The 15375-nt window shown below is 49.3% G+C and overlaps 1 protein-coding gene across 2 annotated transcripts in view; it reads left to right on the top strand.

The window, feature by feature from the left end:
- The window catches only part of RNF13 (ring finger protein 13), a 135722-nt gene that overhangs the window by 98737 nt on the left and 21610 nt on the right, over positions 1-15375 (top strand). For both annotated transcript variants that reach the window (XM_042853660.2, XM_005308214.4), the window contains exon 8: positions 4927-5020. In XM_042853660.2, the coding sequence (XP_042709594.1) occupies positions 4927-5020 (94 nt within the window). The remainder of the gene's footprint in view (positions 1-4926; positions 5021-15375) is intronic.

Here is a 15375-nt window from a genome sequence, read left to right as displayed (position 1 = left end):
CAGGTGAATGAGCCGGTGATGTTGTAGCTGATCTGGTTAGGTCCTGTGATGGTGTTGCTGGTGTAGATATGTGGGCAGAGTTGGCATCGAGGTTTGTTGCATGGATTGGTTCCTGAGTTAGAGTTGTTATGGTGCGGTGCGTGGTTGCTGGTGAGAATATGCTTAAGGTTGGCGGGTTGTCTGTGGGCGAGGACTGGCCTGCCTCCCAAAGTCTGTGAAAGTGAGAGATCATTGTCCAGGATGGGTTGTAGATCACTGATGATGCGTTGGAGAGGTTTAAGCTGAGGACTGTAGGTGATGGCCAATGGAGTTCTGTTGGTTTCTTTTTGGGCTTGTCTTGTAGCAGGCGGCTTCTGGGTACACGTCTGGCTCTGTTGATTTGTTTCCTTATTTCCGTGTGGGTATCGTAGTTTTGAGAATGCTTGGTGAAGATCTTGTAGGTGTTGGTCTCTGTCTGAGGGGTTGGAGTAGATGCGGTTGTACCTCAGCGCTTGGCTGTAGACGATGGATCGTGTGGTGTGTCCGGGGTGGAAGCTGGAGGCATGAAGGTAAGCGTAGCAGTCGGTGGGTTTTCGGTGTAGGGTGGTGTTAATGTGGCCACCGCTTATTTGTACTGTAGTGTCTAGGAAGTGGACCTCCCGTGTAGATTGGTCCATGCTGAGGTTGATGGTGGGGTGGAAGCTGTTGAAATTGTGGTGGAATTCTTCCAGGGTCTCCTTCCCATGGCTCCAGATGATGAAGATGTCATCAATGTCACCAACAGAACTCCACTGGCCATCAACTACAGTCCTCAGCTTAAGCCTCTCCAATGCATCATCAGTGATCTACAACCCATCCTGGACAATGATCTCTCACTTTCACAGACTTTGGGAGGCAGGCCAGTCCTCGCCCACAGACAACCCGCCAACCATAAGCATATTCTCACCAGCAACCACGCATTGCACCATAACAACTCTAACTCAGGAACCAATCCATGCAACAAACCTCGATGCCAACTCTGCCCACATATCTACACCAGCAACACCATCACAGGACCTAACCAGATCAGCTACAACATCACCGGCTCATTCATCTGCACGTCCACCAATGTTATATATGCCATCGTGTGCCAGCAATGCCCTTCTGCTATGTACATTGGCCAAACTGGACAGTCACTACGCAAGAGGATAAATGGACACAAGTCAGATATCAGGAATGGCAATACACAAAAACCTGTAGGAGAACACTTCAACCTCCCTGGCCACACAATAGCAGATGTAAAGGTAGCCATCTTACAGCAAAAAAACTTCAGGACCAGACTCCAAAGAGAAACTGCTGAGCTCCCGTTCATTTGCAAATTTGACACCATCAGATCAGGATTAAACAAAGACTGTGAATGGCTATCCAACTACAGAAGCAGTTTCTCCTCCCTTGGTGTTCACACCTCAACTGCTAGCAGAGCACCTCACCCTCCCTGATTGAACTAACCTCGTTATCTCCATACTGATTTATACCTGCCTCTGGAAATTTCCATTACTTGTGTCTGATGAAGTGGGCATTCACCCACGAAAGCTTATGCTCCAATACTTCTGTTAGTCTTAAAGGTGCCACAGGACCCTCTGTTGCTTTTTACAGGTTCAGACTAACACAGCTACCCCTCTGATACAGATTATTTAAATACATTCATCTCCAGGGCATCTCCTACTCTGAATTGCAAGTAAAATACCACCTTGGATTTTTACACCTCAGTGCAGTGTGTGGCTATAAACTTGTCCTACACTGCTAACAAGTTGAGGGCAGAAATACATTTGACCTGTGTCCTGTTCCTTTTTCTCTGTAGTCATGAATGAGAGGTTACTCAGATATCCAATCAGACCTTCGCTTCAGCCACTGGACTGAACCCTAAACAGAAACCAGACATGCTCTCCCTAAAGATTTGTTGGAATTGGTCCTCCAACACTTCTTCCCATGACGCTCAGGTTTTAAATAGGAAATAAATAAGAGGCTGTCTAGCATCTAAATCCCAGATGATTAACTGCAGTTGTTATGCTTATAAGAAGCACACAGGATCTTTTTCAGGGGAAAAGGCAATAAGTCGCATTTATTGGAAAAACAACAATTAGCATATGCATTCAATCACACACACACAAAGTCCCGCCAGTCAATGTTATAGTTACCAGTCCAGAGTCCGGATCAATCTAGTGGTCAGCTAGGTTTATTGCAGGTAGGGAGGAGCTAGGTTCTGTCGGTCGCGCTATGATGCTCCAGGGAAATCTTGGCAGGATGAACCCAAAGTTTCATGGCAAGCACCCTGTTTATATAGTGATTTTCCTTCATTGGGACCAATGAGTTTTGCACCATCACGCTGTTGTTTAATGAGTGCTTGTTTTTTTAATTTTTTTTTTTTTGTTTGTTTGTTTTTTTATTAAGTTTTTTAGGGAGTTACCCGAGGCTGGTTTTAATTACACCTATTTTGTTCCCATTGATAGGTGCCTGTTTTATTTTTAAAGTTGTTAAAAGTAACATTTCAATAGGAGCATGTTGTAATCTCCTGGCACCCTTGTGTTTGTCCTTGATTCCTTCCTAAAATACCCGGTCTGGTAATGGCCTTCACACTTCTTTTTTAACACACACATTCCTCGTTCACACACAAAACAAAATTAATTTACACAAAACCTTTCAACAAAAACATCAAATTGCAATGCAAAAAATCATTGCATTTTTTTACTTATTTTAAAATGCTCTACCTATATAACATAATGGGAACCCTGAAGTCTGTCACTGCCTTAAAATCAGCTTCAAATACAAATTCTGGCTAATGCATCTTTACCAGTGGCCCATTAGGCCATTCCTTTCTGCTATTCCAAAAAAAAAAAAAAAAAAAAATGGCTAGCAAAATATAATCAAATCATACACCTATACATTTAATACATGCTACATTATTATTCTTTATTTTTTATTTTAAATTATATAAAATACAAACATAGAATCCTACCACTAAACAATTCACACCTGGAAAAAAAATGCCTGGAAGTTCAGTCTCCAAACAACAGGAACATCTAAATATAATATAAATGCAAAGCAAAAAATGGCAAGTTTGTTTTCCTCAGGGAGGAATTACATTGATATCAACATTTCAGTTAAACTGTCATCAGATAGCATGTTCATAACACACATTGTGTATTTAGTCTGTATTACTCATACCTACATTTATACTTACATTATATTAAACAAAAAAGAGATAAGGGGTAGTTTTATAAGAATAGCAGTGGTCAGTGTTGTCAGACGCTCCCGGTGTGGTGCTCTGCTTTGTTCATTGTTGATATCAATCGGCTGCGTTCGTGTGTTCCCTCTGTGTGCTGCCCTAGCTCTGCGCAGATAGCTGACACAGCAGATCCGAAGAGAACCCCCAATGACCACAGACTCTAGTAAGGTACGAAGGCACGTCGGCCAGGTTTATTGTCAAATGAAGCACAGTAATAGTTCCCTCTAGACTTTACTCTAGAGGATGTACGACGACTATGTGCCCCTTGGCAATGGACTCAGCTCAGTCAGTGGTGGGACTTTCCACTGCCCCCTAGGCTGGACAAAGATATCCACTCAGGGATGCATTCTTATACACAGATACAAACAAGTTACACATCACTCCTGACGTATTGAGGTGCTACCTCTACGCAGCAAGGTACAACCCCTCTACGTAGCAAGGTGCTGCCTCTCACCTTGTACATGTTGGTTTGAACAAAACAACTCTATTCATCATATTATTCTTTTGGCCCTGTCATTGGGATGGGTCAGCCTGTTCCTTGTTGTGTGTGGAATGTACAAGTATGCGAATGTTCTGATATCTGGTGTCCAGTACCTTTTAGGTATGTCTCTTTTTGCAGCATCAGCCCTTTCCTTGCCAGCTTCTGTGAGCAGGGCCTGCCTCTGGCTCACAGCTTAACTTTGCTTTATGTTAGCAAAGTCTTGACCATTACTTTAGTTCAGGCCTCAGGCCTCATACTGGGCCTCTGATAGGGTTTATGTTTCAGGGCCTCATCTTACTACAGTCAGAAAGTGAAAACAACTCCTTAAGTGATTATCAGATGGCAAGGAAAGTTAACATTGTTTATAACACTAATATTCAACAGTGTTTATTGTACCATAAGGTAGCTAGCTGCACAGTCTCTTCTGCTTTGGCTATATAATTGTTACAGTTATCAAAATGGTGAGCTCTGCCATCTTCCAAGTTGGATTGTTCAGTTTGTCTTTTAGCACCATTGTAGATAAGGCGGTCTCATCATTTCCTTTCTAAAATTGGCCATGAAAATAATCTCATCATACAAAGTCAGGATATAGTAACAGACTAAAAATATCTGTGGGACTGTAAGAAAAATAAGAAGGATTTATTCTGTGTGATCAAAGGGAGCAAGATAGGAGACAGCCTGAAGTTAGAAAAAGGGAAACTGAAGCTAGGTGCTACGAATAAATTCCTACTAAGCAGGGAATAATCTGCCTGTGGAGTTACACTGGTGTAGAACCACTGTAAATGAAAACAAAGTCAAGCCAAATGAGCCATATACTGCCATGACTACACCACCTTCAACCCCATTGACTTAAGCCAGGGTGCTGCTTCAGTGGGGCTGTACAGGATACAGCAAGGAGTTTGCCATTATTTCCTATTAAACTATTTTCTGTATAAATGTTATATATATTCAGCTTTTAGTATCATGATCATCTAGAGATCTTACTGGTGTAAAATTATCCTGCTTCACTGCTGTTTGTATGTATACCTCTTTGCCCTTGAGTCCAGCTAGGACAAATATGGTTGTATGTTACCCCAATCCTGAGGACAGTTCATCTTTGGCTAACTTAGAATGGTTGCTCACAAAACAAAACTGGCTATTTCATTGTTATATTGCTGTCTTTTATGTTTCTATCATCTTATTTATGTCTGCTTCTTTCCAGATCACAAAATTTGTGCAAGATAGACATAGAGCAAGAAGGAATCGGCTTCGAAAAGATCAGCTTAAGAAGCTTCCTGTACATAAATTTAAGAAAGGCAAGTGGATCTTGATTGTCTAAATAATCCAACTCCATTGGTCTTAAATAAATACTAATAACCAAATGGATTTTTTTTATAGCTTTGAAAACCAATTCTGAGACTACTTAAACTGGATAGTGCCATTTGAAATGAAAGCACATTCTAACAAAACAGACATCTTGGGCCTGATCCTGCTCCCACTGAATTAGAGGGAGTTTTGACATTTGCTTCCATGGGAGCTGGAGCAGACCCTACATGTACTGTTGTGCTTTAGGAGTTTATTATGGTATTTTATACACCTCATACTCCTGGGGGAATTATGCACCACTGCGCACATGCAGAATTCATGTCCTTTGCAGATTTCTTTGCTTCTCTGCAGAAAATGACAGGGAAGCAAAGGGAAGCCACAAGAGTGGTCACACGCCCCGCCCCAGGAGCATGGGTGCATCGTGTTGGGTGATTGTAGCAGCTGCCAGAGAGGTAAATCTCTGCTGGGGATGTGGCTGGGGTGCCCTGGCCCGTGGCTCCTACCCTGCGCCAAGCTCAGCTGCTAGTACCAGCTGGGCGGGGAAGACAGAACTTCCTCTTCCCCTGCAAGGAATGGATGAAGCCGGATGAGATCCACCCCCAGATGCAGGAAGCGCCACACCCCCTCCTCCACTTCCTGCCCCATCACGCCTCAGCCACAGTAGGAGGGATCACTGTACGGGGAACTGCTCCTCCCATCTGCCCAACCCCTGTACATCCAGACCCCCTCGTACTTAGATGCCTCCACCAAGCCTCACCCTTGCACCAGAATCCCCTGCTAAGCCTCACCCCTGCATCCAGACCCCCCTACCAAGCCCATCCCCCTGTATCCAGACCATCTCCTGCTGTGCCCCACACTTGAACCCCCACCCTCCTACATCACCCCTGCACCCAGATCCCCACCCAGATGAGCCCCCCTGCACCCAGATCCCCACCCCACTGAGCCCCAACCAGCTGCACCCAGACCTCCACCCCACCAACCCCCACTCCCTCAGCACCCTGACCTCCCCATTGAGTCCCCCACAACCAGAAACCACCCCACACCCGGATCTCCCCCACACTAATCCCCTCCACACGTGGATCTTGCCATCTGAGCCTGCTTGCCCCACACCTGGATTGGGGGCCAGGGCTGGGTGTGCTGTGATAATTTGTCCCCTTGGTGCGCATGGAGGGGAGAGGCAGGGCCCTGGGGCGTTTCTGGGGCAGGCCCGGCTCTTGCGCTGTGTCAGTCTGTGTTCCGGGGGCAGGGCTGCAGGGTAATCTCCCATCCCCTTGCAGCCTGTGGCCTGTGCTCCCTACTGCCATGCTGGAGCCTCCACATTTATTTATTGACATAAAAATATGCAGAATTTTTCAGAATTTTAAAACATTATGCTCAGAATTTTTATTTTTTTGGCACAGAATTCCCTCAGGAGTAACTTTAAAGCCAGTGTTAAACTTAGGGTTATTTCTTATGTCCTAAATTTTAACTGTCAGCTCCTGCACACCCCAATGGTTCCCTTCCTGTTTTCTCTCACTGCATTGACAGCGACTACAAGACAATGTGATGTTTTATTTAGTCATGTGTCTGGAAACAGAAGTATTTGGGGCATGTAAGTTGCCCACTGTTTTAGAGGCTCTGGATAAGGTGAACTGTGCTGTGGGTATAATTACCCATATTTCTGCAGTGTGTGCTGCCTTCCCTCCAATGGTCCTAGAAAGCCAGGGGATGTGATCAGTTAAAAATTTAATTCCAAAATATTTATTTTGTATAGAGTTAATCACTAAAAGTTAGTCAAAATGACTAAATGCACACTGAGAAATTAAAAGGTCAATAATTTATTTTATTCAGTGCAGTAGAACAAGCCTTTGACAAGGTCCCTCACCAAAGGCTCTTAAGTAAAGTAGGCAGCCAGGAATAAGAGGAAGGTCCTCTCATGGATCAGTAACTGGTTAAAAGATAGGAAGCAAAGGGTAGGAATATAGGGCCAGTTTTCACAATGGAGAGAGGTGAATAGCTGGGTCCCTCACAGATCATACTGGGATCTGGAAAGGGGGGATGAACAGTGAGGTGCCAACAATACAAAATTACTCATCATAGTTAAGACCAAAGCTGACTGCGAAGAGTTACAAAGGGATCTCACGAAACTGGGAAACTGGGTGACAAAATGGCAGATGAAATTCAACATTGATAAGTGTGAAGTAATGCACACTGGGAAAACATAATCCCAACTATACATACAAAATTATGGGATCTTAATTAGCTATTACCACTCAAGAAAGAGATTGTGGAGTCATTATGGATAGCTCTCTGAAAACATCTGCTCAATGTGTGGCAGCATTCAAAAAGGTTAACAATGTTAGGAACCAGTAGGAGAGGGATAGATAATATAATACCACTATATAAACCCATAGTATATCCATCCCTTGAATACTGTGTACAGTGCGGGTAGCCCCATCTCAAAAAAGATGTATTAGAATTGGAAAAATGTGACAAAAGTGCATCTAAAATGATTGGGGTATGGAACAGCTTCCATATGAGGAGAGATTAAAAATACTGGGACTGTTCAGATTGCATAAGAGACTAAGGGGAGATATGATAGAGGTCTAGAAAATCATGAATAGTATAGTGAAAGTGAAAAAGGAAGTGTTAAATTTACCCCTCTACATAACACACAAACAAGGGTTCTTCTTCGAGTGCTTGCTCATATCCATTCCATTAGGTGTGTGCGCGCCGCGTGCACGATCGTCGGAAGATTTTTACCCTAGCAACACCGGCGGGTCGGCTGTGGAGCCCCCTAGAGTGGCGCCTTCATGGCGCTGAATATATACCCCAGCCGACCCGGCGCCCCCTCAGTTCCTTCTTACCGCCCCTGACGGTCGTTGGAACTGTGGAGCGCTGCTTAGCTGTTCTCCACTCTCCCTAGCTTAGTTCGTTATTCGCAGTTATAGTTATAGTCCTAGTGTTTATAGTTAAATAGTTCAATAGTTTTAAGAGTTGTCTAGTTGTTATAATAGTTCAGGGGATTAAGGGGGTCGTCTCCCCCTTTCTCCCCCGGCCACGGGGCCGGGCTCATGCCCAACGCTCCCGGCTTCAAGCTGTGCGCCTCCTGCGCTAAGCCTATGCCCACGAGCGACCCGCACGATTCCTGTCTGAAGTGCCTGGGAGAGTCCCATCAAACAGATAAGTGCAAGATCTGTAAGGCCTTCAGACCAAGGACCAAGAAGGAGCGGGACTTTCGGCTCCGGCAACTCCTGATGGAGGCGGCACTTAGTCCGGACGCTCCATCTACAAGTCAGGCCCCGGCACCTAGCGCCTCGGTGCGCAGTGCCCCGGCGGCACCGGCCATGACGACCACGCGAGTGGCGTCAGATGAGCCTTCCCGGCACCGGACCTCGTCAGCACCGCAAGCACAGCAAGTGCCTCGGCGCCGGTCATTATCCCCAGGGCATAAGAAAGCCCATAAGACGGGGACCTCCGTGCCGAAGACGCTGGCTCCCCCAGTGCCGGGGGTAGAGCCGCGTACGCCGGTGGAGCACCGGAAACAGGTGCCTCCAGCACCGTCGACTCCGGCGCCGAGGCCGTTGAGTCCGGTGCAGACGGCGTCTCCACCGAGGCCGGCGGTGATACAGTGCCTCCCGTCGACGCCAGAGACCTTCGCGGCGGCGAGAGACTTAATAGCTCTCACGGAGCCGGCACCGCCTCAACCACCGGCACCGTTGCCTCGCCCGGTCCAGTCGAAGGGGAAACCTGCCTTGATGCGCCCTCCATCACAAGGGCTGGAACCTCGGCACCGATCCAGGTCCCGAAGCAGGTCCCCACGCCGCTCGCAGTCCCGGCACCGAATATCACCTCGGCACCGGTCGTACTCGCGGCCAAGATCTTCTTCGCGGCACCGCTCTACGTCTCGGCACCGCTATGATCGTCGGCACCGATCAACGTCGAGACGTAGTTCTCGGCACCGCTACGGTCGCCGCTCGACGTCGAGAGGCCGCTCCCGGTACCGGGCATACTCCAGGTCCTCGTCGAGGTCCAGATCCGACTCCCGGCACAGACGAGGTCATCGGCACCGGTCGCGGTCCCGGCACCGATCGCCGGCACCGCGTGGAGATAGATCATCTCCAGACCGGCACCGTGCGGCACCGCAGCCCACGGGAATCGTCTCGACGCTCTCGGCACCGCCATGGCCATCGAGATCGGGGTCTCGCTCCTCGGAGGACCTCTCGAGATCGGCATACCCCCCTCAGGGGCAAGCCGAGGAACAGGACTTGGGCCATTGGCAGAACATAACAGAGGACCATTCTCATGGCCCATCTCACTGGTCGTTTTGGACCCCGTGGGCGTACCATCGGGCGCAAGGGGCTCCAGTTGCTTCGACCTCTCGCTCCGGTCACTCTGTTAGAAGGGCCCCGGAGTCCACCATCTCTCGGCCTCCGCCAGGGGGCATGGAGGCTTCCGTGTCCGCACCACCTGACGCCCTGGACTCAAGCGCAGGTGATGCTCCGGCCCAGGAGCAGGGAGACCAGGACCCTCCCTTGTATCCTGTTCCACCGGAGGCATCTTCCTCTTCCTCTCCGGATGAGGCAGTGGCGGGCACATCGTGCACAGGTCCACCTCCAATAGATCTTCGGGCTCACCAAGATCTTCTGCATCGGATGGCCCGTAATATGGACCTGCAGGCGGAGGAGATAGTGGAGGTGCACGACCCCATCGTGAATATCCTCGGAGCGGATGCCCCATCGAGGGTGGCGTTACCCCTGATCCGCACGATACAAGCCAATGTATCTACGATATGGCAGACTCCTGCCTCTATCCCACCCACAGCGAGAGGGGTGGAAAGGAAATACTTTGTCCCGTCTAAAGACTACGGGTACTTGTATACCCACCCCCAGCCGTGTTCACTGGTGGTGGCATCAGTGAACGCAAGGGAGCGCCACGGTCAGCAGGCCGCAGCGCCCAAATCGAAGGAGGCTAAGCGCCTCGATTTATTCGGCCGTAAAGTTTACTCAGCCGGAGGGCTGCAACTTAGAGCGGCTAATCAACAGGCGCTCTTGAGCCGCTATAGCTTTAACTCCTGGAACTCTATGGGGAAGTTCAAGGAGTTGGTTCCCCAAGAGTCCAGGGAGGAGTTTGGAGCCCTGGTGGAGGAGGGTAAGAAGGTGGCTCGGACCTCCTTACAGGCCTCCTTAGACATAGCGGACTCTGCTGCGAGAACCCTGGCCTCAGGTATCGCTATGCGGAGGATCTCCTGGCTCCAGGTTTCGGGTCTGCCTCAGGAACTGCAGCAAACCCTGCAGGATCTGCCCTTTGAAGGACAAGGGCTGTTTTCAGAAAAGACGGACTCTCGCCTGCAGAGCCTCAAGGACTCCAGGACGATCATGCGTTCCTTGGGGATGCATGTTGTGGGCCCTCAGCGCAGGCCATTTAGACCGCAGCCTCAGCGCTTCTACCCCCCCCCGCCTCGTCAGAGACAGGACTCGACCCGGAGGCGAGGGCGAGGTGGTAGAAGAAGGTGGACCGGCCCCCAACCTGGTCAGAACCAGGGGCCACCTAGACCACCTTCAGGCCCCAGGCAGAACTTTTGAAGGTGCGGTCGAGGACGGCGCCCCAGTCATCCCACAGGATCCAGCCCCATCCTTTCGGGATCGCCTTTCCCATTTCCACCGTGCCTGGTCCCTTATAACTTCGGACCGTTGGGTCCTTCGCATGGTGGACAGGGGATATGCTATCCAGTTTTCTTCAATCCCCCCCTCCTCCCCCCCTTCCCCGTCCCTCTTCAGGGACCCTTCTCACGAGCAACTTCTTATACAGGAAGTTTCCACGCTCCTTGCTATGGGGGCCATAGAGGAGGTTCCAGTGGAGTTAAGGGGCAGGGGATTCTATTCCCGTTACTTCCTCATTCCCAAGTCCAAAGGAGGTCTGCGACCCATCTTGGACTTGCGCGGACTCAACAAATTCGTAGTAAAGTTGAAGTTCCGCATGGTCTCTTTGGGGACCATTATCCCTTCCCTCGATCCTGGAAACTGGTTCGCCGCCCTCGACATGAAAGATGCATACTTTCACATCGCAATTTACCCGCCTCACAGACGCTTCCTGCGGTTCGTGGTAAGCAAGGTGCACTACCAATTTGCAGTCCTTCCCTTCGGCCTATCCTCGGCCCCAAGGGTATTCACGAAATGTATGGCTGTCGTGGCAGCGTACCTTCGTCGGCAAGGGATACAGGTGTTCCCGTACCTAGACGACTGGCTGGTACGCGGTCGCACCAAAGAGCAAGTTCGAGCTCACGTCCACATAATAGTGCACACATTCAACAAGTTGGGCATCCTACTCAACAAGGACAAATCCACTCTAGAACCTACCCAGAGAATAGAATTCATCGGCGCAGTTCTAGACTCCAGGCGTGCACAAGCCATCCTGCCAGACAACCGCTTTTGCACCATCACGAGCCTCATTCAAGGGCTCAAGGCCTTCCCAACTACCACGGTGAGGTCGTGCCTTACCCTGCTGGGTCACATGGCTTCTTGCACGTACGTAACCAGGCATGCCAGACTTCGGCTTCGCCCACTCCAGACCTGGGTGTCATCAATATACCGCCCACATCGGGACAGCCTGAACATGGTGGTCACGGTCCCGAACTCGGTCCTGACCTCCCTCACCTGGTGGCTAGATCGCAATGTGGTTTGCGAGGGGATGCCGTTTCACGCCCCACAACCCTCTCTGCACCTGGTCACAGACGCTTCATCTCTGGGTTGGGGCGCCCATCTCAACGAACACCATACCCAGGGCCTGTGGACTGCACCTCAGCTAGCCCTGCACATCAATGTTCGGGAACTGATGGCGGTGCGCCTGGCGTGCCAGGCATTTCTCAACCTCCTACGTGGCCGCTGTGTGCTAGTTCTCATCGACAACACAACGGCCATGTTTTACATCAACAAGCAAGGAGGAGCACGTTCGTCAATTCTATGCCAAGAGGCCATGCGCCTGTGGGACTTCTGCATCGCCCACTCAATCCATCTCATGGCATCGTTCCTCCCTGGAGTCCAGAACACGCTGGCGGACCGACTCAGCAGGTCCTTTCAAACACACGAGTGGTCTATCCGTCCGGACATCATACATTCCGTTTTCCAGAAGTGGGGGTTTCCCCAGATAGACCTGTTTGCATCTCGAGACAACAGGAAGTGCCACGTGTTCTGCTCCCTGCAAGGTCGAGCTCCGGGCTCCCTCTCGGATGCGTTTCTCCTTCCCTGGAAAGACCACCTGTTTTATGCCTTCCCTCCGTTTCCTCTGGTTCACAAGGTACTGCTCAAATTGCGCAGAGACCAGGCACAGGTGATTCTGATCGCCCCAGCGTGGCCGAGACAACATTGGTACACCACGCTGTTGGAGCTCTCGGTTCGGACACCGATCCCGCTTCCATTATGCCCGGATCTCATCTCTCAGGACCACGGCCGCCTGCGTCACCCCGACCTGCAATCACTCCACCTCACGGCGTGGCTGCTCCATGGTTCACCCAGGCAGAGCAGCAGTGCTCGCACTCTGTCCAACAGATTCTGCTGAGCAGTAGGAAGCCCTCAACACGGACCACATACTTGGCCAAGTGGAAGCGGTTCTCCTGTTGGTGCGAACAACGAGCCACGTCCCCGTTACAGGCACCTATTTCTCTCATATTGGAATATCTCCTCTCCCTAAAACAGCAAGGGTTGGCGATATCTTCCATTAGAGTTCACCTGGCCGCTATATCGGCCTTTCACCCAGGGGAACTCGCGTCTTCGGTATTCTCTAACCCGATGGTCGTTAGATTCCTCAAGGGCTTAGACCGGATGTACCCACAACAACGTCAGCCCGTTCCGACGTGGGACCTCAACCTGGTTCTCTCCAAGCTCACAGGTCCTCCATTCGAGCCACTGGCCACCTGTTCACTTCTGTACCTATCCTGGAAGACAGCCTTCCTCGTAGCCATCACCTCAGCAAGGCGCGTTTCTGAACTCAGGGCGCTTACATCCGAGCCCCCTTACACAGTTTTCCATAAGGATAAAGTGCAGCTCCGCCCACATCCTGCCTTTCTCCCTAAGGTGGTTTCTCCTTTTCATATCAACCAGGATATATTTCTCCCGGTCTTTCATCCTAAACCACATGCCACTCGCCAGGATCAACGTTTGCATTCTCTGGACGTACGCAGGGCCCTGGCCTTCTATATTGACCGCACAAGGCACTTTAGAAAGACGACGCAACTCTTCGTTGCAGTGGCCGACCGAATGAAAGGCTCACCGGTCTCCTCACAACGCCTATCCTCCTGGATTACGTCTTGCATCCGGACTTGCTACGACCTGGCAGGTGTCTCAGTACCTCACCTCACCGCTCACTCCACGAGGGCCCAAGCTTCCTCGACGGCTTTCCTGGCGCAAGTTCCGATCCAGGACATTTGTAGGGCTGCGGTTTGGTCGTCAGTCCACACGTTTACAGAACACTATGCACTAGTGCAGCAGTCCAGGGACGATGCTGCCTTCGGATCAGCAGTTTTGCACACAGCAATGTCTCACTCCGACCCCACCACCTAAGTTGGGCTTGGGAGTCACCTAATGGAATGGATATGAGCAAGCACTCGAAGAAGAAAAGACGGTTACTCACCGTTGTAACTGTTGTTCTTCGAGATGTGTTGCTCATATCCATTCCAAACCCGCCCCCCTTCCCCACTGTCGGAGTAGCCGGCAAGAAGGAACTGAGGGGGCGCTGGGTCGGCTGGGGTATATATTCAGCGCCATGAAGGCGCCACTCTAGGGGGCTCCACAGCCGACCCGCCGGTGTTGCTAGGGTAAAAATCTTCCGACGATCGTGCACGCGGCGCGCACACACCTAATGGAATGGATATGAGCAACACATCTCGAAGAACAACAGTTACAACGGTGAGTAACCGTCTTTTACCAATGAAATTAATAGGCAGACAATTTAAAAACAAACATAAGGAAGTACTTCACTGTGCATAGTCAACCTGTGGAATTTGTTCCCAAGGGATGTTGTGAGGGCCAAAAATATAACTAGGTTCAAAAAAGAATTAGATAAGTTCATGGAGGATAGATCCAGCAATGACTATTAGCCAAGATGGTCAGGGATGCAACCGTATGCTCTGGGTGTCCTTAAGCCTTTGACTACCAGAAGCTGGGATTGGATGACGGGCTGGATCATTCGATAAATTGCCCTGTTCACTCCTTCTAAAGCATATGGCACCAGCCTCTGTCAGAAAACAGGATACTGGGCTAGATGGACCATTGGTCTGATGCAGTATGGCTGTTCTTATTTTCTTAACAGCTGTCTCAAAATGTCCTGCATGTTTTGGTCTGCTTCCGAAGAAAAGGAGTATCTACTGCACACTTCACTTTTGGTCTTTTACACACACTATAATTTTGCCATGTAATAGTTCATTTGTACAAGCTAGGAGTAGGTACAAAGTAACAATTGAAGAGAATTTCATAAAAATAAATGGCTACTGCAAAGTTCATGTTAATGTGCAATGTATTTGGGTGTGCAAAAATATCACTTTAGGGATTGGTTTAGATTCAGGGACAGAGCCATATGCAGTTCTCCACTGCCTCTGATAACGTTCCTGCATTATTAATGACATTGTAGGTACTACCTGCAAAGCAGCTGTTCAGTTTAAGAGTTTGTTCAGTGTCATATGCAAAGTTGGTCTCATAAAAAATTAATAAGCTTTTCACTTTACAGGGTTGACTGAACCTTGCTATAATATTCTATTTCTCTGGGGATAGAATTGGCTATAAAGGAGTGATCTCAAGCCAAAAGGCTAATGTTAATTTTGCTCCCTGTTAAGGATCCCTAATTAAAACCAGAAATATTAAGCATGTTGGGGGGTTTTTTTTTTTGCATTTTCCATTGAAAACACAATTTAGTGTTCCTTCAAGCAAGTCAGTTCATGGGGTTTACTGTTAATTATTTATTGTATGTGTTTAGTGAGAGAGAAAGAGTAATGTCTCAGTACCATCCCAATTGTACACATAGCTCCTGTAGCCAGAGTATTTGTAACAACCTACTCACTCTTTTCGTGGTTTGCCTTGTTCTCCCTCCCCTTTCCTCTTGTTTAATTGTTTTAATTTAGACTGTAAGCTTTTTAAGAAAGGGATTGTCTTCCTAGCAGGGCCGGCTTTAGGCCAATTCCACCAATTCCCCCGAATCGGGCCCCGCGCTTAAGAGGGTCCCGCACCCAGTGGCAGGGTCGCCCAGAGTGGGGGGCAAGTGGCAGAGAATCCCTTCCCTGGCTAGAGGCACCTTTTTAATTTTTACTCACCCGGCGGCGCTCCAGATCTTTGGCAGCGGGTCCTTCACTCGCTCCGGGTCTTTGGCGGCACTTTGG

The sequence above is a fragment of the Chrysemys picta genome, chromosome 9, assembly GCF_011386835.1.
Source record: "Chrysemys picta bellii isolate R12L10 chromosome 9, ASM1138683v2, whole genome shotgun sequence".
Lineage (NCBI taxonomy): Eukaryota > Metazoa > Chordata > Testudines > Emydidae > Chrysemys > Chrysemys picta.
This window is presented reverse-complemented; position numbering and strand designations above follow the sequence as displayed.